At 38.6% G+C, this 25649-nt stretch overlaps 1 protein-coding gene across 2 annotated transcripts in view; it reads right to left on the bottom strand.

Moving 5' to 3' along the window:
• Positions 1-25649, bottom strand: part of PRUNE2 (prune homolog 2 with BCH domain) — a 285127-nt gene that overhangs the window by 35888 nt on the left and 223590 nt on the right. For both annotated transcript variants that reach the window (XM_066367956.1, XM_066367957.1), the window contains exons 10-11: positions 9607-9686; positions 6371-6571 (exon numbers count right to left, since the gene is read on the bottom strand). In XM_066367956.1, the coding sequence (XP_066224053.1) occupies positions 6371-6571; positions 9607-9686 (281 nt within the window). The remainder of the gene's footprint in view (positions 1-6370; positions 6572-9606; positions 9687-25649) is intronic.

The following is a 25649-nucleotide window of genomic DNA, read 5'->3' as shown; positions in this document are numbered from 1 at the left end:
GCTTATCTTAGCACCCTTCCTGGGACCCTGTTTTCCATCTGGTTTCTGTGCCCTCAGAATTCTGGGCTCTGATGTCCTCTGAGGCTCCTGTACACACACGTGCTCACTCCTGCAGTGAACTCCCCATCCACCAATCCTTCTTCATCCTGTTTCAGACTTTTGGGCTCAAATTGGCCCTGGTGATCTGTTTGGGCTTGTTTTCTTTTGTTTTCAGCATGCTCTAATGAAGTTACTTCATTTAAAAGTTTTGTACATTGTATTCTTTTTTCTCAGTATAATAGTAAAGCATGCTAATAAAAGTAGGCACACTATAGAAATTGTTCATGAAAACAGCAAAAATCTCCAGTGCCATTCTCATTCATTGCTTGGTATGTATTTGTCTTTCTATGTGCATGCATGCACACTATGCTCTCCCCAAAATATGATTACACCAGATGCTCTACATGTTCTATACACACTGCTCTACAGTGTGCTTCTCTAATAATATTACATAGGTTTCTCTTTGTCTCATGAATATAAAGTCTTCTCATTTTAAAAGTAGCTCTAGAGCAGGGGTAGTCAACCTTTTTTTACCTACCGCCCACTTTTGTATCTCTGTTAGTAGTAAAATTTTCTAACCGCCCACCAGTTCCATAGTAATGGTGATTTATAAAGTAGGGAAGTAACTTTACTTTATAAAATTTATAAAGCAGAGTTACAGCAAGTTAAATCCTATAATAATAATTACATACCAAGTACTTTATGTCAGATTTTCGCTAAGTTTGGCAGAATAAATCTTTATAAAACAATTTACTATAGTTAAAGCTATCTTTTTATTTATATAAATACTTTGGTTGCTCCGCTACCGCCCACCATGAAAGCTGGAACGCCCACTAGTGGACCAGGTTGACTAACACTGCTCTAGAGCATTCCATTTTACTGATGTCTTTTAGTTTATCAATCCCATAGTGATGAAATTTTACTTGTATTTCATTTTGTTGTTGTGCCTTAGAAAGAATTTGCCTCAGTAACTATCTTTGTACAGGTATCTTATCTCATTTGTGTACTTATTGCTATAGATTAAGTTTCTAGCAATGGAATGCTGGGTCAGAAGGTGTAAACACCTAAGGTTTTCATGAACATTTTTACCTTGAATATATCACACAAAAGTAGGTGAGAGTTTCTGTTTTCTCACACACTCAAAAACACTGGAGCTTATCTAAATTTTTAACTCATGACAATTTAGGGTAAAACCTGTCTCTTCATTGTTTGCATTTGAATTTATTTAGTTACTAAAGAAGTTGAGTATTTTCAAAGTGTTTATTGGTTATTTATATATATTTCTCTCATTGACAGGGAATACTCGCTAAGTCCCTTACCTATTGTCCTTATGGATTGTTGGATTTCTTTATATAGAACATTGTCATATATTGAAATTATCTTTCTGCCTTACGTTTACCTTTTAAATTTGTGGGGTTTTTCCAAATAAGAATATACTATTTTATGTAGTTGACTGTTAACCTTTATCTTTATGTTGTCTGATTATTTGTATCATAAGAAAGGACATCTCTACCTTAAGAGTACATATATATACTCACATATTTTCCTATACTTTATTTAAAAAACACAACAGTATTATTGCTAATTTTGGTATAAAAGTGTGAGGCTGGGCCTTTTTATGAAATGTTACTGCAAATGTTTCAGAGGGTGAGAGCGGCCCTTACGGGTTCCTTCTCCTTCCCCACCTCTGAGAAATGATGCAAATGGGCACAGGGAACTATTGAAGGGCGGTGGGTACAGTAAATTCTCTTAGGGTGCTCAATTTCAGCAGTCCACAATATAAGCTAGTATGAAGTCAAGCTAGCTTTATTAACTTCCTTGAAGTAGCAATATCCCCCCTTGATTTTAAGGATTCTGCTATAACTATAAATTACCATCCTACCATTAGCCATCATTTCTTCACTATTTTGAAAATTTTCAGGTCTCAGTTAACTCTCTACGACAGGCCCACAAGATTTAGTTTTTGGTATCATGCTGTCTTCACTGAGAAATGCTTGACTTTCTTTGCTTCCTTTTCTCAATAACAATTTTTTTTCCCCCCACTGGTAACTGTTAAAGTCAATTAAGCCCTAGTACACAGGGGAATAATCAACTTGAACATTCCTTTTTCTTTTTGTGTGTAAAATTATTCAGTATACAAGTTCTTGAATGCCTTGTGCTGCTATACAGACCACAGTGCAGAATCCATTGTTGGTATCATTATGAACTAACTAGAGATGACATCAGCTGTGGGCTTCCAGTAGGGGACCTACATCTAGGAAAGGTGACTAGCTGTCTATATTGTGATTTTGCACTGATAATGTAAATAATTTTAGACGACATTATGTTTGAACTTTTTTTGTGTTAGAGGAAAGACATCTTGTCTACAGTTAATAAGTCTTTAAAGTTTTTTGGAGACAAAGAGCAGGTAGGCATTAAATTTGAATGCAAAAACTAAGCGTACAAAACTACAAAGGAAAATCATCCCTTTAGACCATACCATTACAGCACAAGTTTGCTTGTGGGTAAGATAAAATAAGCTAGCATTTGATTAGTTTATATGCAGAGTTCAAACATGGAATTGATTTTATAAACTGATTGCCAGCAGGCTGTGAAAATAGTGGAATACCATAGATAGAGAAGTTGAATGAAGTGACTCTATCTTGAAAAAATGTTGGGTTGCCTTATTCCCACAGAAAACTATCTGTCACCAGAGGATAGTTTCAGAAGAGGTGGCTTAAATAGGTCACTGAACGTTACTTAGGAAGAAATAACATAAATGCACACTGAGCATTCCTTATAATGTTCTTATTAGAAATACTCAGGCTAAAAGTCTCTATCGTTTTTTCATTTCCTTATGAAATGCCTTTGCTGAGATCTGAATTATGGTAAAAATAACTGCGGTTGGTTTAGAAAACAGAAATAGGTCATCATTTTTTCTGGCCTTTGGATATATTGAAGTTTCTAAGATCAGTATAATAAAGTACAATATTAAAAAGACACCTCAGATCTCCCTTAATACAAAGATTGATCTCCTAACTCCTTCACTATCTATACATTTCTGATATCTTTGTACTTGTAAATATATTTTAAAAAAATCAAACCTTATATCAGTACTTTGGATGATATTTCCCTACTATTTGGACATAATATTAAATAAAATAACTTGAAAGTAAAGACCAATTTAACATCCTTTGAAAGTGAAATCCAAAATCTTTTCATAAGAAAAATCACATTGTAGGCAAATAACTTAGCAGTAAAAATGGTCCTCAGCGACTGTGTAAAGCACAATGGGGGGGGGGGGGGAGGTTGTTATCAGGCTCTTAGACTATCAGATGTATTAGCTAAATCTAGTAAAAGACTCTGTCCTATTCATTGTCAGTATATTTATGGAGAAGCAGCATGGCCCATGAGCCAAGGACAACTCAGGGTGTAAGTGCTGGCTCTGACATTTACTAGCTATGTGACCTTAGGTAAATTACTTAACCTCTCTGTGCCACAGTGTTCTCATCTTAAAATAGAGAAACATAATACCTATTCACAGAGTTGACATGAGGATTAACATGGGTCATGTTTTTAAAGTACCTAGCATGGATCTGGGCACATAGTAAGCACTATGAAAGTGTTCATTAAATAGAATAAATTACTGACCAAATACTTTTGAAACACTGTGCCTTAAAATTTTCAATTTTGCTTAGAATGTATATGCTTAGTGCAAAATGCTCACACAAGAAACTCAAAACACATGCAGCTTTCAAGCATTTATTTCATACTTTGGGATTAAAATATATTCCATTCCTCTTAACACAGTCATTTATCCATGTCTACATGCTTAGACAATATAGCTATTCAGATGTATTTTGTGTTTTTATGTCTAATGTTTTTGTTTGTTTAAAACAGTGTCTAAATATACATCTTTCATTTGAGAATCAGGGTGGATTTTAATATTCAAGTTATATTAAAATTCTGTCCTTTAAATTGAAGACCTAAAAGTAGGGTTGTGGCTGTTAAACTGGTCCTTTCAGCATAACTGTGTCAAATAAAAGAACTATGTCAGCAAGTGGCAGCTTTAATTACCAGTGTGTTCAGCCACTACCACTTTGCTTGGCAGTTTTACTATTTATAAAAATAGAAGTTTCAGATGTGGTGTGATACAGCTCCCCGGGGCAACAGAAAATACAGGGGAGGAGAGGGAGGGACCGCAGGGTCAGGCCAGAGCTGTCTTCTGTGGGGCTGTAAATCAAGGCACGAGCCTCACATGGGTGAATATCTTAGCAGGGAGAGGGCTGAGGTGTCCAGGGGCAGCCAGGGCAGCCAGGGGCAGCTGGGATGGATGGAGCAGCTGGGGAAGTCTCTGAGATGGTAGAAAAGAATGTGAATTCAAGACCTTTTGCCTCTTACTTGTGTATTTCAACCTATAGAGTCTAATACCCAGGCAACTATAGAAATTCAAAAGCATAACAAAAATACAATAGTTTAGCCACTTCTTTTTTTTTTTTTTTAGCTTGAGGAGATAAAGCCTTATGCTCTGTGAAGGCAGGGTCTCGACCTGTGCTGGTCATGCTTGTAGACCTGGTGACTCAACAATCATTGGTTGAATTAATTCACTAATTTGATGAATTACCAAATTTTCAAATTATGTTCTCCTATGAATGACGCTGCTGGGAATAACATGGCTTTAAAAGTCAGGGCATCATTTAATAATGGCATTTATTTTTTTAGTGAAGTTCTTTTATTTACTTATCTTTGCTAAATTTATATAAACTAGCAAACAAAACAGAAACAGACATAGATACAGAGAACAGACTGACAGCTGTCAGGGGGAATGGGGTGAAAACGATGAAGGAATTAAGAAAACAAAACATAAGCCTCAGAGACAGACAGCAGCATGTTGGTTACCATGGTGAAAGGGGGAGGGGAGGTTGAGGATGAGAAGGGGGATAACGGCTGATGCGAGGTACTCAGACACGGGGTGGGGAACACAACACAATAACGGTGTTTCTTTCTAAGTGATTTTAAAGAAGATTTAAAAACATTTTAAGAAAATATTTAATTTTGAGAGGAAGTTTTACAAAGCAGCAAAGCAACAGCTGTGGCCAAGAGTCTCTCACTCTCCAATTCAATATGATGAAGTCAGAGAGTGCCATCCTATGGAACAGAAACAATGTGATGCCATTTGTACATATTTCTTTTTCTTTGAGAATTTCAAGATTTATCTTTTAATTGAACTTATTGAGGATGCATTGGTTAATAAAATGATACAGGCTTCAGGTGTACAACTCTACCACACATCACCTGTATATTGTACTGTGCGTTCACCACCCCAAGTCAAGTCTCCTTCCATCACCATTTACCCCCCACCTTTCCCCTCTTCTCCCCCCCACCCCCTCCCCTGTAGCAATCATCATACTGTTTCCTGTTACTTAATCACTTCACATTTCCCCCCCGCCCCCCAACCCTCCTCTCCTCTGAGAGATGTCAGTCTGTTCTCTGTATCTAGAAGTCTGTTTCTACTTCAAGTTTATTTTGTTCACGGGATTCCATAACAAAACCAATTCTCCTGAGCAAGAGGAAAAACTAAAATGAGACTGATATTCCTGCTAGGAGCGTCTGTGTTTGATCCAGCAACTACGTCTGGATCAACAGAGATTGTCTCCTTTTTTTATTCTTCCCCACCATTCCCTCCTCCATCCATCCTGTTTTCCTTGTTATCAGCAATATAACAACCAACATAATCAAGTCCCTGCCCTGATGGCTCAGACATTCTAGTGGGGAGAGAAAGACAATAAACATGCAAACAATTAGTTAAATGATACAATTCCAACCAGTGATACATGGAAAATAAAATGAGTACTGGGATAGGGAGTGACTGGGTGGTGGGGTGGGAATAAGGACCACCTTTGATTATAGAGGTCAAGGAAGGCCTCGCTGCATCTGATTAAGATCTGAACAAAGAGAAGAAAACGGCCACTAGGAATCTGGGAGAAAGCATTTCAGACAGTGGGAACTTGTACGAAGAAATTGGTAAGCTCTGATTTCTCTGCTTCAAATTTTATCTTCCAGATTAAATTCTTTTTCTCTGCAAACCCAGCCCCGGTTTTCTTACAACCCCAATGCCTAGCACAGGGCCTGGCATAAAGCAGGGGTTTCACAAAAGAGCAATGCCTATGTGTGATCTTTATCAAGCTCGGAACTGTCAATCACAGCCACCTATAAGCTAAGATACATACAGAAGCTACTAGATATCACAGAAGAGAGCCACCAGTAACAAAATGGAGGTTTGTTATTCATATCAGTTAGATAAATCTTTCAATTTTCACATAACTTTGGCTTTGACAACTTGGCAACTTACCATGTCCAGTGTATTCAAAAGAATCGGCTTCATCAGGGGTATCAAGTTCATCCACATTGATATCAATTTCATCTGGACTGTCCAGGTTATCATCAGAGAGAACAGATCCTTCACTCTGATCCAGAGAAAGATTGATATTTGGGGCTGTGAGCTTGATTCTCTGAGGATGAGTGTCATTAAGATCCAGAGAATTAGGAGGTTCTAAAGAAGAAACAGATTAATAACATCAAGTATTATTAGATCATATACACGGCTGCCAAGAGTTGGCATGGGCTCCAGCGGAAAAACATTTTTAAAGCCCTTTCAGCAAAGGCAGACCTGGTTAAAAAAAAAATCCTGAAATGGGAATTGGACCCCCCTTTTGACTCACAGGCCCCAGTGCTAGCTTGTCCCAGCCACATCAGTTCTGGCCATGTAGAAACAGGAAGTGGGAGCCACTGCTCAACGGGCAGAAAACTAGCTTTTAGAACTGCCATGTTCAGGTTTGATAATTTGAAACTGATATAATAATGAATTTAATTTTTATGGTGCATATTGTATAAGAAAAACAGTTAAGCTTACATATACAGTATCTGATAATGGTTCATGTAGACTTTACTCTTAAGAAATGGAGGGTTAGAACTGCATCTCTTATGTTCACAGAGATTCCCAAAATTCTTTGCTCCAGTTTCTGACAACTCTGTGTATGATGGGCAGTTGTTTCTTTGGCTTTCTCTTTCTTTTCTTTTTTTGTGACAGAGACAGAGAGAGACAGAGAGAGAAACAGACAGACAGGAAGGGACAGAGACGAGAAGCATCAATTACTCGTTGGGGCACCTTAGTTGTTCATTGATTACTTTCTCATATGTGCCTTGACCAGGGTGGGGGTGGGGCTACAGCAGAGCAAGTGACCCCTTGCTCAAACCAGATGAACCTGAGCTCAAGCCAGCGACTAGGTCCTCCACGTCCCACTCTGATGCTCCATCCACTGTGCCACTGCCTGGTCAGACTCTTTATTTTTAATAAAACTGAGGTATCCTCCCAGGTTATATATTTTTTGATCAAGCAGTCATTACCTCTTATACTTGTGGAGGTAGCACCTACATTTTAATTGTAATATGTATCTTGCCACTAATGAGTCATTCATTTAACAGAAGAAGAGCCATGAAAGTTTTTAATCAAGTTGATCTCAACTGAGTACTCCTAAAAGTAGAAATTTCACTATTTATTATCACAAAGTATTTTGAAAGCCATCTGATATACCTCTCAATTCTGGAATTCAAATCTGGTTTTGTTCTAAGGAAGTTGACATTCTTTTCTTTTCTTCCTCCCTCGTTTCCTCCCTCCCTCCTTCCCTCCCTCCCTCCCTTCCTTCCTCTTTCTTTCTTTCTTTCTTTCTTTCTTTCTTTCTTTCTTTCTTTCTTTCTTTCTTTCTTTCTTTCTTTCTTTCTTTCTTTCTTTTCTGATGAGATAGAGAGAGGTATAATGGGAACAGACAGGAACAGACATACAGGAAGGGAAAGAGAAGAGAGCATCAACTGTGTTGTGATACTTTAGTTGTTCATTGATTGCTTTCTCATATGTACCTTGATCCAGGGGCTCCAGCCAAGCCAGTGACCCCTTGTTCAAGCCAGAGACCTTGGGCTCAATCCAGTGACCATGGGATCATGTTGATGCTCCCAAGCTCAAGCTGGGGACCCCACACTCAAGCTGGTGAGCCTGCGCTCTAGCTGGATGAGCCTGTGTTCCAATAGGTGACCTCAAGGTTTCAAACCTGGGTCCTCAGTGTCCCAGGTTGATGCTCTATCCACTGTACCACTACCAATCAGGCAGCACTAATTTTTGCCATTAAGATGTTCTGTATAGAACATCACCCAAACTCTGTTCTGTGAAATGTCTTTATGTATTACTTGAAAAAAATTTCTATGACCAATAAGTTTGGAAAACAGTGGATTTCTATATTACAGAAATTCTCAGAAGTACCATCCAGAAGAAATTTTATAATAATAGAGATGTTAAGAAATTGAAATAAAGTTAATGCAACTAAAAAATTGAACTTTTTATTTTAAATTTTAATTAATTTAAATAGCCACATGTAGCTAATTACTACCATATAAGATAGCTATATAGCTTTAGTGCCTTTGTTATTATTATTATTATTATTTTTCTTCTTTTCCAAGTGAGAGGAGAGGAGCTAAAGAGACAGACTCCCACATGAGCCCTGACTGAGATCCACTTGGCAACCTTCGTTTGGGGCCAATGCTCTGCCCATCTGGGACCATGCTTGCAACCAAACTATTATTAGCACCTGAGGTGAAGGCTTTATGGAGCCATCTTCAGCACCAGGGCTGGTTCACTCAAACCAATCGAGCCATGGCTGCAGGAAGTGAAGAGAGAGAAAGAGAGAGAGAGAGAGAGAGAGAGAAGGGGGAGAGAGGTGGAGTAGCAGATGGTCGCTTTTTCTGTGTGCCCTGACCAGGAATTGAACCCAGGACATCCACACACCAGGTTGATGCTCTACCATGGAGCAAACCAGCCAGCCAGGGCCACCTTTATTATTTTAAAGTGCATTGTGAACCTTGAAGAGTGGAATAGATATACAGGGGCTACCATGCTTACTTGGCCATAGACCATTTAAAAATAATTATGTCACATGACTAGTATTTTGAAGAATGCCCTTAAATACTTAGACCAAAAAAATTTTTAAAAATTCTTTCTTCCTATTCTATGTTAGGCTTGGCTGCTAAGGTCAGGATTCAGAATCTTGGTATGATCCTGAAGCTGGTCCAGTGCAAAGAGGTGTTCATAGCACAAAGTAGAAGTCATACAGATTGCAAAAGCACATTTAAAATTCCTGTTTGAATATGCCTTGGGTTGTAAACCCTTAGTATAGGGTTTTTTCTTTCTTTTTAATGATCAGGTAATTGAGCTTTCTTGATACCACATTTCTAATTCTAAACATTCTCACACTTAGATGTTAGAATTTGGTATTATAATATATAGTACCCAGTAATTACAGGTACTGAAAACATAGACAGGTAAGGTCATGGCCCAGGATATAAAAGGCAGCCCATACTAGTGAGAATCAATTTTCAAGCCAACCCTGAAATTAACCAAAATGAGCCTCAAATCTTCTTCACACATATTTCCCCCCTCTCTTCACAAGTTGGGTGCATAGGAAATAGTTCTCTCAATGAATAATAAAAATGTTTAAATATAGAACACCGCTAAAGAAAATGAACAGGTGCTCCTCTCACCAGGCCTCATATCAGCAGCACTGGGACTCAGCATTCCCTCCTCAGAGTGGACGTCCATTTCTGCATCCTCCGACAGTAGTCTGAAAAAAAACAAAAACAAAGCAAGAATGTATAAAGTTGTACAGGATTTAATTTTCTTTAAAACGGAAACCCAGAGATTCCAGGATAACATTTTTAATTCACTTGGAATAAATCAAATATGTGTATTGAATCCACTGTACGTGGCCGCAAATTAGAATGAAGACTTTCTCGATGAGAACCATGGACACCCGTGTTACTCTGCAGGCCACATGCCGCCTCTCACTTCTCCTTCCAGCTCAGCCCAGTAAACACATCCCAAGTAAAAAAACTCGGAAACAGGAAAAGCAAATCACTAATAAATATACTTCAGAGGGTACTTAATATATATTTTTCAACAAGCAGCAGTATATGTGCTTTGGAGTAAAGACAGACCTGATCTTGCACGTATCTCTTTCTCTGTGTAAATCTGAGTATATTCCTTAAATGTCTGCAGGCAGAGAAAAGCATACTCTACTGGTCTTACTTTCTTTATTTGTAAAACCGGATATATACCACCTACCTCACTGAGTTGTTGAAAGATTAATCAATGACTGTGTGAAGTGCCTTGCATTCCTAAGAAGGCATCAACTCATGTTATATATTTTCCTAAATTCTTTGAAAATTTAAAAATTTACTATGAATTTCATATTGGTGAAGATGGTTTTAGTCATGAGTTACCCTCTCTTCTGTCTAATCAATGCTGAGCCCAGGACCATTTTACATTAGTCCAGTTGGTAAGACAAATGTAGGGGAATAGAAAAATACTGAGGAAAATTGTGACAACTTTCTATGCTCCTGCAGGAAACTAACCACTGTTCACAGTCATTTCCCCTTGACTTATTTTCATTTCTCATCCCTCGTTCAGTAAATCCCCACTAATCATGATAATGTTTTTTCTTCTAGTTGGCTTCCACATAATTTCACTCATTTAGAGTAAATCCTTGCGACATAGGCAGTAACCTAAATTTAAATATAATAAACCTCAGTGTTAACGTTCTAAATTTAGTCCCTTCCTTTCTCTCCTATTGAGTTGTCTCTCCACTTCAATCTGGATCTCCCAAACATTTGGAGTTTGTTTTACATAGATGGTCAAATTCTCCAAGATCCAAGTCAAAACCTTTACTGTCAATAGCACTATGATGAAAACAAAATTCTATATCTCTAGTGGTAACTGTACGTCTTCATTTATTCAACAAATATGTATTGAGTGTCCACTATGTGTTGAGGATTTAGAGGAACAAATGAGTCCAGCCTCATTCTTGTGGTGGAGGTGGGATGACAAGGTTAAAATAATGACTGTCACCAATAACTTACTGCTGCTCCCTGAGAGAAGTAAATGCTTGTGTCTTTACCCATCAACCTCACAGACCCCTTCGAAAACACAACCTCAGGGAGTTTCTTTCTCAGTATATTTGCTGTGGGTTCTACCCTGTATGTTCTCTAAAATGAGCCTTGCACCCTAACGGAAAAACAGTGAGCAAGAGATTGGTGTATGAGTCAAAAGCAATAATATCTTGGCAGGATCAAGGTAATCTGTACCAAATACAGACAGACCACACAGACTAGCAGCAAACCAAATTGTTCATTGGTAGAGGTGGGAGTAGAGAGAAAAAAAGAAAAAAGGCCTGCCTACATTGAGCCTTAGTTCTGAAAGTCGTGGGACCCAGAGGGATAGATGTCTGGGATTCTCATACTGCTGTCATTTTTCAGATTTTTTACAATGATCCCTTGTCATCTGAAGTTTTCTGTCTGTGTTTTCCTTGACATTGACACTGCAGTACCTGTAAAGTGGCAAAATGCTGCTGTTAAAAGCAGCTGGAGGTCCTTGCCAGTGGCTCAGTGGATAGAGCATCAGCCTGGTGTATGGATGTCCTGGGTTCAATTTCCAGTCAGGATACACAGGAGAAGTGACCACCTGCTTCTCTCCCCCTTCCTCTTCCCCTTCTTTCCCTCTTCCCCTCCTACAGCCAGTGGCTTGATTGGTTTGAGCATGGCCCTGGGCACTGAGGATAGCTCCATTGGAGCATATCAGCCTCAGGCACTAAAAATAGCTCAGTACTTGAGCATTGGCTCCAGACAGGGTTGCTGGTCAGAGCGTATGAGTCTGCCTCGCTATCTCCCCTCCTCTCAGCTTATAAAAAAAGAGTAGCTGGATTAAAATCTTAGTTCTATCACTTGCACATGGCAAGTTATTCAGTTTCCTCTCCAATAAAAGAGGAAGGATGTGCAATGCCTGAAAATAACACTGAAGGGAAAAAAATGTTATCTGTTATTATTGGAGTGCTTTTTGCCATCTATTTTATATAACTGTGGTCTCCATTAGCCTTGCAACTTTATGAGGACAGGAGCCATATCTGTCTCCATTGTGTCTCCAGCACCTGGTAGAAGCAAGTCCTTGATAAACATGTGTTGAATTGAATTATCCAGATTGAAATACCCAAAATGCACATATACATTATTTCCTGTAGTCCTCCTCCTACAAGTCAACCTAAAAGAGAAATAACTAAATAAAAAGATAGCATATCATTACCTGCCTGGTAGAACACATAAGGGTACTGGCCTTAACTCCAAAATAAACAGAAAGGGTTTTTAAGTAGATAGAGATTATCAGTCTTAATTTGTTGTAGGTTTTGTTAATGTTTGTAAGTTATAGGCAATATCATGGAATAACTGAAAGAATCTAGCTGTGAGGTTATAGGTATATAGTTCTAGGTTTTAGTTCCAATGTGAGTATTGATAAGCTGATTAACTCTGAGAAAATAAACAAACCATCTTTGTGATTTTAAATGGAGATAGTGAATACCTAACATCACAGTAACTGTGGAGACTTGAATATATATAGAAGTACTCTGTAAAGTATAAAGCATTGAGTAAGTTGAAGGCATTACTTTCATTTTTAACATAACAGCAGGATCAGTGATTTAATTGAAGTATGTGTCATGGTTGGACAAAATGTAACTAAGGTTATTATAATTTAGGTATTTTCCCAGATGATGGAAAATTTCAGTACTGCACACATCGCCACAGAGCCTGTGAATGCAGTCTTTGTCTCTCAATATTCCTTTGCAACACAGAGCAGAGACCCTGCCTGGAAAGTGCTGGAAAGCCAGAGATGGCCTCCCTGGAGGGAGGTGAAAGCTGAAGGCTATAATCAGGGGGTGACAGGAGGAGAAGCACGCCCAAACTCATGAATATTGCAGAGGGCCATGGGGACGTTTTAGGAAACTGCAGGGACAGAGATAAAAAGCTGAACCCAAGCTGCACTGATTGTAAATACTTCAACCACATTCATACCTCAGGTCCGTAACTATTTGAAGAAATGAAGTGGTCAAACTGAGTACTTGGTGATTAAACAGGATGGAGTTTTACAATTAAAAATGGAAGCCTCTCTCGGCCTCTGCCCCAGGCGCTGGAGTGGCTCTGGTCACGGCAGAGCGATGCCCCAGAGGGGCAGAGCATCGCCCCCTGGTGGGCAGAGCATCGCCCCTTGTGGGCGTGCCGGGTGGATCCCGGTCGGGCGCATGCGGGAGTCTGTCTGACTGTCTCTCCCCGTTTCCAGCTTCAGAAAAATACAAAAAAAAAAAAAAAAAAAAAGGAAGCCTCTCTGTATCTGTCAAGTAGAAAATCAGTCCAGTGTGAAGGGGGATATTTCCTTATCAATCCACAGCAAGAACTTAATTTTGGGTTTTCAGCATACAGAATGGAGCTACCAAAGAGGCTGAGGGAGTTATACACGCTATCTGACTCTACTATGGCTGACCTCCCAAAGAAATGCTCAGCTCCATGTCTCCATCTAGAGGACTGAACCAGAACTATTTTTACTGAATGATTTATAATCATTAGAAATCAAATATTTCATCAAGTGTTTCTAGATCTTGGCCTTTGGTGTACATGGCAAAATTGTACTTTCCTGCTCTCATGTGAAATTACTGTGGCTATGTGACTTGCTTTGACAAATTAAATAAGAGTAGCAGTGGCAAATATCACTTCTGATTAGAAGAATTAGGAGCAAGTACCTTGGTGGCCATAGAGGGGCTCTGGCAGGCTGTCGCTGGCTTACCATAAGGAGCTGAGGCCCCAACTAAAGCTGGTTGGATATGTGAACGAGAAAGGAATTTTTGCTGTGTTGTTCCGTGAGATGTTGGGTTTCTTTTGTTACCACATCTTAATCTAGCCCTTTCTGACTAATACAGCTGGCCTTGATTGCTAGTTTTAAAAGGAATATCTGATTTATACTGTGCCCTAGTCAGGGTGACCCATGCCCACATTCTCAGCGCAGACTCAAGTCGATGGTGCACATCCTCTTGTCTGGGTTGCTATAGCACAAAAGAATGTTTTAAGAAGTGGGGACAAAATCAAGAAGGGCACCAAATGCCTTTAGTTATTTCATAAACATGAGTATTAATGAATATATACATGAGTATATAACTAATTAGTAAAAATTATGTTTGTTTCATAGCCATCTAGCAATTGCAAATTTACTTAATACTTTAAACTTAGTTAAATACATTTTTTTTGAAAGGAATGTTTGTCTCACTAGTATTTATGAAAGTTAGAATCACTCACTTAAAAAAATAGTCTTGTAAATTAAATATAACAAAAACAAAATGATGCTATTAAATCCAAGATAGACCCTCCTAGGCTCTCACTCTGAGACTTTCTCTCCTTGAGCAAGTGTCTGCCAGCGTATAAGGCCATGTCCCATCATAATTACAAAGATAGGCTGTATAAGATAGAACACTGCAAAAGTACTTCATATATTTCCAAATTTGAAATAAACCAAGAGAAATATCCACATGCCAGAAATAAAGATTTCTTGTAGAAAACTGCTGAGAATGTAACCCATGGGGTTTTGGATTAGACATAGGCCGTAGGACCCCATAGGAGAAGTGATCTCCAGGTACTAGAAGAAAGGCCTAGATCTGAACTTCTAAATAGGCCTTGAACCTTAAAGAACTGCCTCCTTAATGAGAAGAGGATAAGAAAAGACTCTGTCTTTTGCCTTGGAAAGCGCAGACTGCCTGAAACCTTAGATGGAAAATAGAAAGCGAGCCATGAAAAGTACAGACACTAACAGTATGTCAAGCATGTCCCAATTCATATTACCTAGACGATGAAGGAAACTCAAGTCAAGAAATTAAAATGAAAATTCATCTAGGACAGCGGTCAGGAACCTATAGCTCGCAGCCAGATGTGGCTCTTTTGATGGCTGCATCTGGCTCACAGACATATCCTTAATAAAAATAATAATAACGTTAAAAATATAAAACATTCTCGTGTATTACAATCCATTCATTTCCTACCGCTCATGTTCATGGTTACGGGTGGCTAGAGCCAATCACAGCTGTCTTCCGGGACAACACCAAATTTTTATTGGATAATGCGTAACATACGTGGGTCATTGTATGGCTCTCACGGAATTACATTTTAAAATATGTGGCGTTCATGGCTCTCTCAGCCAAAAAGGTTCCCGACCCCTGATCTAGGACCACTGAAGGCCTAAAGCCAGCCCAGGGTTCCAGAAGAGTCCAACGTGAAACCACTGGGTAGTGCTACTTTTACAATCTGGGATCCATTGGAAATCTACTTAGGAGAAAGAAAAAAAAAACCCATAAAGATAAGCTCATACCAAAATAACCCTCAAAAACAAACAAACTATAAGCTACACCGAGAAAAAAACACTATGAGAGAATGCCAAGAGATACAGTAAACAGAAGAATTAACAACAAAAGTCTTAAAAGAACAATATGAAAGACATTATAATAATTAAAGAATAATTTTTTTTGAAAATTTATTTTTTATTTATATTTATTTTAGAGGGAATAAAAGGGAGAAAGGGGACAGGGAGAGAGAGAGAGAGAAACATCAATTTGTTGGTCCAGTTATTTATGTATTAATGTTGATTCTTGTACGTGCCCTGACCAGAGATCAAAGCTGCAACCTTGGTGTATGGGGAACGACACTCTGACAAATGGAGCTAATTGGCCAGGGTTTAAAGAGCAGTTTTAAAAATCTTTATTGTGTTAAATCAGTGAGATCTGGGGTGTTTGGCCCAGCAGGTAGTGTTTCTAACCCTGAGCAGCCATGATATTTAAAAAAAGAAACTCTAAAGATAAATATGCAGACATGTTGACAACAGAGTGATATAAAAATTATATCAAAAATACTAATCACAGGAAAGCAAGTGTCAACCATATTAACCTCCAATAAAAAAAGACTTTAGTCAGAAAAAATTCTAATATTAAGAAAATTATTTCTTAATAAAAAGATGAATTGAGAAGATGTAATAAACCAGAGCCAATATGCTTTTAACATAGCCTAAAAGGAAATAAAACAAAAATTGAATATAAATTATATGGAGAAATTAATTCCATGGGAGAAAATTTGTATATAGTGGTCCCTCACCTATCACAGGGCTTAATTAAGTTCCAGGACTCCCACAATAGGCAAAAATCCATGAAGTAGTAACTTTATTTTAATATATATATATATATATATATATATATATATATATATATTAAGGCTTTATAAACCCTCCCCACACTCTTATAAACCTTTCCTACACTGATATTAACCTTTCCCACACTTATTTTGCTTATTTTACCACAAAGATAATTAAAATAATATATAAAAATACCTATATACTGCAATATCCTGCCATATAGCAAAAAATGTGCAATACAAAATTAGATCTATACAATTTAAAAATCCACAATACAGTGAGATCGCGGAAAGTGAACTGCTATATGGCGAGGGATGACTGTGTACATCTCAAGAATTTATAAATCAATCTGAAAAACATGCACAAGAATATAGAAGATCTGAACAAAGTAATGATATAGCTTGATCTAATGTACAGATCTGCACTCAATAAAAATACACATTTTTTAGTTAGTTTTTAACTATATAGAATGTCTCATAAAACATCAAAAGTCAGTATTACATGTAGCATGTTCTCAGACTTCAGGGCCATGTACCTTGAGATCAATCACAAAAAGACAGTTTGAAAACTGAAAAACACACTTGTAATTAACTGAACAATAATGCTCTAGGTATCAAAACTTGTGAAAGCTGCTAGAGGAATTTCTAGAAAAAAAAACAAGTAGCCTTACATTCAGATATTAGATGAAAATGGACGAAATTAGCTAAGGGTTCAACTCAACACAGGAAGCCAGGAAAAGAACCATGCTCTTACGTGAACCTATGCTATTTATACTAAACTTGTGCACCCTGAAATGATCATAAATACCACCAAGCGGGAAGTGCTGACATAACTGGGATTCTCCCATTTGAGAATGGATTCCGTGTAGATTTGGTGTTTTTGGTTTCTTAATAAAGAAGCTAGCATGCAGGAGCGGGACAGTCTTGACACCACAGAATGAAGGACTGTGAACACCAAACTTGTGGACATAGTTCATGTATCTTCTTGCCTTTAGACCAAGTGCAAAGGTAAGCAAGCACACTCTACATTTTATACCCTTCGCACATTTCTGAATCTGGAGGTATCTAATTGTTACTGAAGGATTAGCCTTGCCTGAGATGATGTTCTTTCTAATAGGAAATGATCAGTGAAACAAGACTTGGCATGCACATACAGACAGACAGCGTTTCTAGATGGTAATGTTTCCTGACAGGCACGTACACCCAGCAGCCCTTTTGGGCAATAAATCATTCTAAGATTGGCAACTAAAAAATACAACTCTATAGAAGTAGGGTAGCAGGTTAAAAACGTTAATTGTTCTTCAGAAAAATACTGGATGGTTATGTTGCTGTCTTTTGGGAAAATGATTACATAAAGAGAAAGTTCCTTTGTGTTAGAGTTCCTTAAAGTCTCTTGACTTCCTTCTAGTCAAGTAAGACACACTGAACTGATAAAGTTACATCCTCTACAAATGGAGATGAAAAGAAAAAACAAAAAAACAAACAAAACCTTTCAGGAGTGCTTGCCTTCTTTTGTTAAGTACATAAATTAGCCTTTAAAGCCCAGTGGTTGGAGGACTGCCATTTCAGGATCCTTGTCTGATAAAGTAGCCTGCACATGTTGAGGTAAGAGCACAGGGCACTCTGCGAGCCCTGGGGCGCTTATCACATTACTCAATTGGGAGGCAGTGCTGGGTTTCATGCTCAGCTTAATCAAGCTGATACCAAGGGAAAGATGGGGACTTAGGTCCCACAACAGGAAGCTGGGTTTGAACCCATGAAATTTGCCCAATGATTGGCTACCCAGCTGGGCCTCACTCACCTTCGAACAGAAGTGCTGTGGTCCCTAGAAGTCAGCTGCTGAGGCAGATAAAGAAGGGGGTGGAAATAAGGAAAGTGGATGACAGTAAACGAAAAGAAGACAAGCACTGGGCACTCACCCAGTTATCACATTTTCTAGGGACTTTGTAAAAACCCACAAACCACAGCCATCTGTTCTCAGAGGAGAAGGACACGATGCGAGATCCTTACTCAGGGCTGGATTCTAAAAATCTGCAGACAGAAAAAATCGCTTCTAATATAAATGACCCTTGGATAAGTTCTTGAATTGTTCTCTGAATTGTAGCATATATAGTTTTGTGTATAGAATTCTTTATAGTAAATCTTATGAACACTAAAGTTTGAGGAACAGTGAATAGAAAGAGAAGGAAAGCCTAAATACCATTTAAACCATTTGCTTTTCAGATCATAGTTAAATCCTTGGTTGTGAATGGGGGATGTATGGAGGGCAGGCATCTCCAATGCTTAGCGCCGAGCCTAGCTTGTGCTGGAGACGATTTAATACCTTTTGAACAAATACCCTTATTTAGAGATATAAAGGTGCCCTGCTCTTCTGGTACATGCTCCTTGTTCTTGCCGTGTATAGAATTTGATCCTCAAAATCTTCTAACAAATAATTCTTTTTGATAGTAAGTTAAGTTTTTGTGCAAATATAATGCAGAAATGTTAGGTAAGTCTTACAGTTGTGAATTACAAAGTAGTAACTGCTGTAAACCTGAGAGGTAAAGTTCACTCAGGGTAGATTTCACTGTGCCCTCTTCCTTAACAATACAAGCTCTACTCTGGCAATACCAGGAGCATTAGGTGAGGGTGGGCAAGGCTAAGCAAGGATGAGGTTCTCGGGAAAGGAAGGGAAGAGCAGTGTTCCACTGTTCGTCTTTAAGACTAAAGATAAGTCTTCAGTGCCGGGGCACAGCTTCTGTAGCCTGGCCAAATGGCAGATTCTCAGCACAGACTCCTGCAATCCTGTTCAATTTCCACTTCAGCAGCTCCGCACCACCTGGAATTTCTCCCTTGTGCAGACCAGTCTGTGAATGCCTCCATGCCCTTCTCTCCTGCCCAAGGTACTATGCTCACAAGAGAAGGGTGCCTCTCTCTGCATAGTGCAATGCAATGGCTGCACTGTCTTAGATTTATTTCTTCCCCTCAGTCATTCGGGAGCATGGATAATCTGGCACTAGAAATATGAACAATTGACGCCTACATAGATAACCTTCCAACTGCTGCTCAGGCAGTTCTATCTGCTGATCCACGGGACTCGGTAGAGGACTTCAGTCTTTAACTTCTCTAGAGCTGGGGTCAGCAGTTTTTCTGCATAGGGCCAGAGACTGAATATGTTAGGCTTTGCAGGCCATCCAGTCTCTGTCACAACTACTCCACTCTGCTGGAGCACAAAAGTAGCCATAAACAATATATAAATGAAAGGGCACGTTCATGTTCCAATAAAGCTTTAGGTACAGAAATAGGTGGTAGGCTGGATTTGACCTGGGGTCCTAGTTTACTGACTCCTGCTCTAGATGAAAACAACTGGAATAAAATTTCATTTCTCCAAGTTGGATGTATTTTAAAAATTGTAAAGCTTTACTATTTTGTGCAAGTGATATCCCCAAATGTGGTTGTGAGAGTACCAAGTGCATAAGTTAATAATAGTTTGGGGATGTATTTATCAAAACTTTAAATACAATTAGCACAGATATATGCCAAGTTATATGTAAAAGGTGTTCACTGTAAAGAAAACAAAACATTCTTTTTGAACAGTATGAATTTGACCATGATCCCAAGTGTGCTCTGTTGACTCTTCCTCCCATACTTCATGTTATCTTGTCACTTTTAGTGACTAAAATCCTATTCATTTAAAAACCACTAATTTCTCTGGCAGTTATAAAATAGTCAGGGGAATGTAAAGTACAGCATAGGGAATACAGTCAATAATATTGCAATAACTATGTATGGTGCCAGGCGGGCCCTAGGCTTATAGGAGTGATTGCTTTGTAAGTTATATAGATGTCTAATAGTTATAAAGATGTCTAATCACTGTGTTGTACACCTGAAACTAATATTTATTTAGAAAAATATAAAAGGTAAAAATTGGTGGTGCAGTGGACAGAGTATCAGCTGGGGATGTTGAGGACTCAGGTTCAAAACCCCAAGGTCACCAACTTGAGTATGGGCTCATCCGCCTTGAGTGCAGGCTCACCAGCTTGAGTGAAGGCTTGCCGGCTTGTGTGTGCAATCAGAGACATGACCCCAAGGTCACTGGCTTGAGCAAGGGGTCACTGGCTCGGCTGAAGCCCCCCCAATCAAGGCATGTATGAGAAAGCAATTAATGAACAACTAAAAGTGCCGCAATTACAAGTTGATGCTTCTCATCTCTCTCCCTTCCTGTTTATCCTTGTCTGTTTTTCTCACTTAAAAAAAAAGGTAAAAATAAATAAAACTGCTAAATTTTCATCTTAAAATCTGAAAATTTTCACTCACCTACCTAGTGCTGGCCAAAGGTGTGCCTCAGAAAACTCAAGATAGGACAGGCTCCCCCGCCCCTTACTCCAGCATCTTAGATCTAAGAGAAGGGTGGTGGGTGAGGTGGGGGCTGCAGAGCAGCTGGACTTATTTTTCATTCCTCTTCCTGGCCTGGACTCGGGGAGAGGGTTGGATGTAGGTAACCTCTCTCTCTGTTCATTCTTGTATGAGTTCCTGGAGGGCCCTTGGGGCCGCCCCACTGCCCACTTCTCTGATACAAGAGATATGATTTGACTCCACATTGCCACCTTGTCCTCAGCTGCTGGCACTGTCTTATGCTGAGGCATTCTCACCCTTGCTGGTATATCAGTGTGCCAGGGTTGGCAGAACTAAGTACCGCAGCCTGGGAGGCTTAAACAACAGAAATTTCTTCCCTCAGAGTTCTGGAATCTAGAAGTCCAAGATCAGTGTGTTAGCAAGGTTTGTTTCTTCTGAGGTCTCTCTCCTTGGCTTGGAGATGGCCGTGTTCTTCTTGTGTCTTCCTGTGGGCTTCCCTCTGTGTCTGTGTCCTAATCTCTTCCTATAAGGATGCCGGTCATATCCGATTAGGACCTTACCTTTAATGACTTTATTTTAACTTAATTAACTCATTAAAGTCCCTATCTCTAAAAACAAGGAGTTAGGACTTCAACATCAGAATTTGTGGGGGAGGTAAGGGGACATAATTCAGGCCATAACAGGTGGGGTACTACAAAATGGTTTAAGTCCACTACTGTCCATGGGGTCACTGCACTCATAGCACACCTGTGCCACCCTGCCCCACCATACAGTGATTGTGTCGGTCACCCCACTGCCACCATCTCTAATGTTCTTTTCATTGGCTCAGGCAGGATCGGGATGGATCCACAAGTCTGCTTCCTAAGCAGACATCAAATGGGACTGAGATACTTTCCTCCCTTGTGAAAGGTATTCTGAGTCTCTACTGTGACTCTCTTGGAACAAGGGAGGAGTTGGCTTTAGAGTGCCAGAAAGATACTCACTCCAGTGCTCCTAACCTGACAATGACTCTTCACTATCTTTCCACTTGTACAGTTATGTTTAGCAAAGTTCAGTCACTTATTAGAAGGCTTTGGGGAAAATATCTAAGCCAGTGGTTGAGAACTTCTTGCCATTTCTGTCTTTGGGATACAGAGTACAGTTATTGATCAACTTATGACCTATACAACTTATGACCATTCGACTTTAAGACCACAATTGCTAGCCACGACTGCTCCGCATCTGGCAGCGCAAGCATTGCCCAGCTGGGCGTACAACAGTGCGGACCAGCTTCTGGAAGCACTACCATCTCCGCGTGCACCATTTCAACTGTTATCCCAGGTGCTGCTGCACTCCAGGTTTGTTGTAGTAAGCACCTGTATTTTGTAATTTTGTATGTTTTGCAAATATTAAACCACTTGTGCTGGTAATGCAGTGTTTTACTTAAACCTGATGAATGTATATATAAAAATAAGAAACAAAATGGTGTAGAGATGATAAAAATGGCATAAAATGAACAAAGAAAATTATGATATATAACAATAATGAAAGAAAATTATGATAAAATATGACTTAAAGATTTTTATAACATCATTTCACAGTACTGTACCTATAGCCTACTCAACTTACGACCAAATCGTGTTACGACCAGTCTGTTGGAACCAATCGTGGTCGTAAGTCGAACACTAGCTGTACTCTGCACTATTTTGCCTTCGGCCTTGAACCTAGTTATCCAGTCAGTGACCAGAAGAATTTTTCCACTCAAATAACTGTTTTTTTACAAAAATATAAGAAGTCATCTGAATATTCATTAATAGAGGAGTGATTAAATACAGTGGTACCTTGACACATGAGCACTTTAAATAATGAGCAGTTTGAGAGACAAGCAGTCACTCGTGAGATATTTTTGCTTTAAGCCACGAGTGGATATTTGAATCACGAGCTTCTGCCACCCTCCACTAGATAGCCTGCTGAACATTCTGAAAGGAAGGAAGAAACAAACTTCCATGGAAAGATTTTTGTTAAAACGGCCTCTAAGTGAGAGCGAGGAAAGTGTGGCGCAAAAGCCAAAAGTCAGTGAAGAAAATGATGATTGTTGGGCAAATGAGTTTGTAAAATTTGTATTTTCTGAGATTGCTCACTTTTATTGTTAAAAGTGGCACTGGGCAGCTGTCTGTGAAATTGCTAATTACCTTCCTGCTTGGGAAGGGCCATTGTTATGCTAATGCCTCCTTCCCTTCTGCCAGCATCTTTGCCTGACCTTGAAAGTAAATATACTTCATAAACCAGTTTATTTCTTTATATTCTCTCTTATTATTTATATATATATATTTGTTATTTATAAAGTACATTTTCTTATTTAAAGCATTTAAGCAAAAAATTCATGTGGTTTTTTGGGGCTGGAATGGATTAATTGTGTTCCCATTAATTTAAATGGGAAAATCTGATTTGACACACAACCAAATTGAGTCATGAGCTCGGCCATGAAATGAATTAAACTCGTGTGTCAAGGTACCACTGTATAGCATAAAATTTATTATGGTATATCAATGCAAAAAAAAATTCTAAATGTATTGACATGGAGTGGCAGCTAAGATATATTTAATAAATTAATCAAATTACAGGGTGGTTTGTTTAGAATGATATCATTTCTATAAAGTTATGCATATTGATTCATATTTTAGGCATAGATAATATCTAGAAGAAACCAAAATATACTATTAATAGTGGTTTCCTATATGAAGCAAGCATGGAGGAAAAGAAATTTTTACTTTTTATTCATTTACTTTTTTGTGTTGTTTCAAATTTTAAAACATAAGCATATATAGCATTTTAAAATAAAATGGTAATTTAAGTATAAGATCCTATAAGAAGATTTCTTAGAAATCTTTACATAGACAAATTCAAGTTAACATTAGAAAAAATTAAGTTCTCAGAAAGTAGTAATTTCAGTTATAAGTAGCAATCACATCCAACTGCCATATGATCAGGGCTCTTGAATGTTTTCCAAGGTAAGGTGTAGGAAGCAGCAGGCACAGTGAACACACAAGCTGAATGTTAGTATCACTGAAGAAAGGAGAAGCCCAGCCTTCGATGGCCCATCGTGACAGAGGTACTGCTGCCCTCTAGCCACATGTCTGTCATACTCATTCATCCTCACAAGTACTTCTGAAGGTCTGATCTGTGCAAGCAGTGACAATATTAAAATAAATAAAACTTAAGTACTATCTGCTACTTGCAGCAGTTGCTGAATCATCTCTTGTAGTAGGTTGTTTTAAATTTATCCAGTTGCACCCTTGTTATTCAGTATCTGCATGCTATCTTTTTATAGTTTCTCTTTTCCAATAGTCTATTCTTTTCATTTTGTTTCTTTTTATTTTCTTAGATTTGCTGCTTTTTGTTTTTCAGCTTTGGGTTTTGTTTCTTTAAAAAGTTTCTCTTTTTTTTTGGCTTCTGAAAATTTTAATATTTTACTTATATTCTATTCTTTCAAAGAAAATATCTTCCTGGATTCTATGCAGTATCTCTCTGACCCCAGAAGTCTTTATACTTTTGAAATTAACAATGTCTTTTTTATGGCATACCATTAGGGCATCATTTTCTGTTTTCTGTTTCCCTGATGAAGAAACTGGGGCAGAGAGTGGAAACATTTCCTTAGGATGGGCTGACTGTCAGTTCCTGAAGGACCAGCTGGTACCATCCTCCTAAGCAAATCCCTGGGGGCTGAGAGTGCTGTGGGGCACCTAGTGAGCAATTTGTTGAATAAATACATGGAGGAAGCTCAGTGTTCTTTGCCTTTGGTAACACCATCCAATTTCTGTATTTTCTTCCTGGTGGGAGTAATTGTTCCTGTTTTCCTCTAGCATGAAGTTCCTTTATCTTTTCAATCCCAAAGTCACTGGCTATGGTTTAAAGCAGAGTCACCTCTCAGTCTTCCTGGGTCCCAGTGACCCTAGGAAGTGGGCTGCAGCAAGATACGATATATTTCTGGAATCCACTCCACTATCAGTTCCCTGTGTGCTCAGGCTTGTGACTTATACAGACAGATACAGAAACAGACATATGAGGAGGATTTGTACCTGAGAGTTCCAAACTGTCCAGGTGGTGAAAACAAACACAAAAAGGGTACTTCCAATCATTTGTTTAAGCTAGAGCTTCCCCAAGCCTGTGGCCAGTGAGAAGTTCCACAGATCTAAGCAGTGGATAGAGCATCGGACTGGGATGCGGACAACCCAAGTTCAAGACCGGGAGGTCACAGCTAAAGCGTAGGCTCATCTGCTTTGAGCAAAAGCTCACCAGCTTGGACCCAAGGTCGCTGGCTTGAGCAAGGGGTTACTCAGTCTGCTGAAGGTCCACAGTCAAGGCACATATGAGAAAGCAATCAATGAATAACTAAGGTGTCGCAACGAAAAACTGATGATTGATGCTTCTCATCTCTCTCCGTTCCTGTCTGTCTGTCCCTATCTATCCCTCTCTCTGTCTCTGTTAAAAAAGCTCTGTGCCAAGTGGCTTCAGAAAACACTATATATTATATCCTCTTTGGGGGACAAAGGCTATAATAAGAGACAAAGAAGGATATTACATAATGATAAACGGCCCAATCCAACAAGAATATATAACCCTTTATAACATTTATGCATCTAAAAAGCACATAAATATATTAAGGAAATACTGATGAAAATAAAGAGAAAGAGCAACAGTAATGTAGTTATTAGAGCATTTTAACATCCCATTGAAATCAATGGATAAATCTTCCAGACAAAAATTCAAGAAGTAAACAGCAACTTTAAATGACATGTTAAACCAGATTGGTTTATTGGTATTTTTAGAGCATTTTATCCCAAAGCAACATGGAACATTCTTTTCAAGTGCTTATGGACAATGGTTGCACAACTAGGTTTAGCAATGAGTTGATGCTTCTGTCTCCTTCTCTTTCTCCCTTCCTTTCTATTAAAAAAAGTACACATGGAACATTTTCCAGGATAGGCCATATATTAAGTCATAAAACAAGTCTCATAGATTTAAGAAGACTGAAATCATATTAAGCATCTTCTCTAACCACAATGGTATGAAACTAAAAATCAATGACAAGAAAATAACTAAAAAACACACAAAACCAACGAGGCTAAATAACATGTTACCAAATACTGAATAAATTAACAATAAGATCAAGGAAGAAATTGAAAAAATACCTCGAGACAAATGAAAATGAAAACACAACAATTCAA

Source organism: Saccopteryx leptura, chromosome 2 (assembly GCF_036850995.1).
Source record: "Saccopteryx leptura isolate mSacLep1 chromosome 2, mSacLep1_pri_phased_curated, whole genome shotgun sequence".
In the NCBI taxonomy this organism is placed as follows: Eukaryota; Metazoa; Chordata; class Mammalia; order Chiroptera; family Emballonuridae; genus Saccopteryx; species Saccopteryx leptura.
Note: the sequence above shows the minus strand (reverse complement) of the source record. Positions and strands in the feature narration are given on the sequence as shown.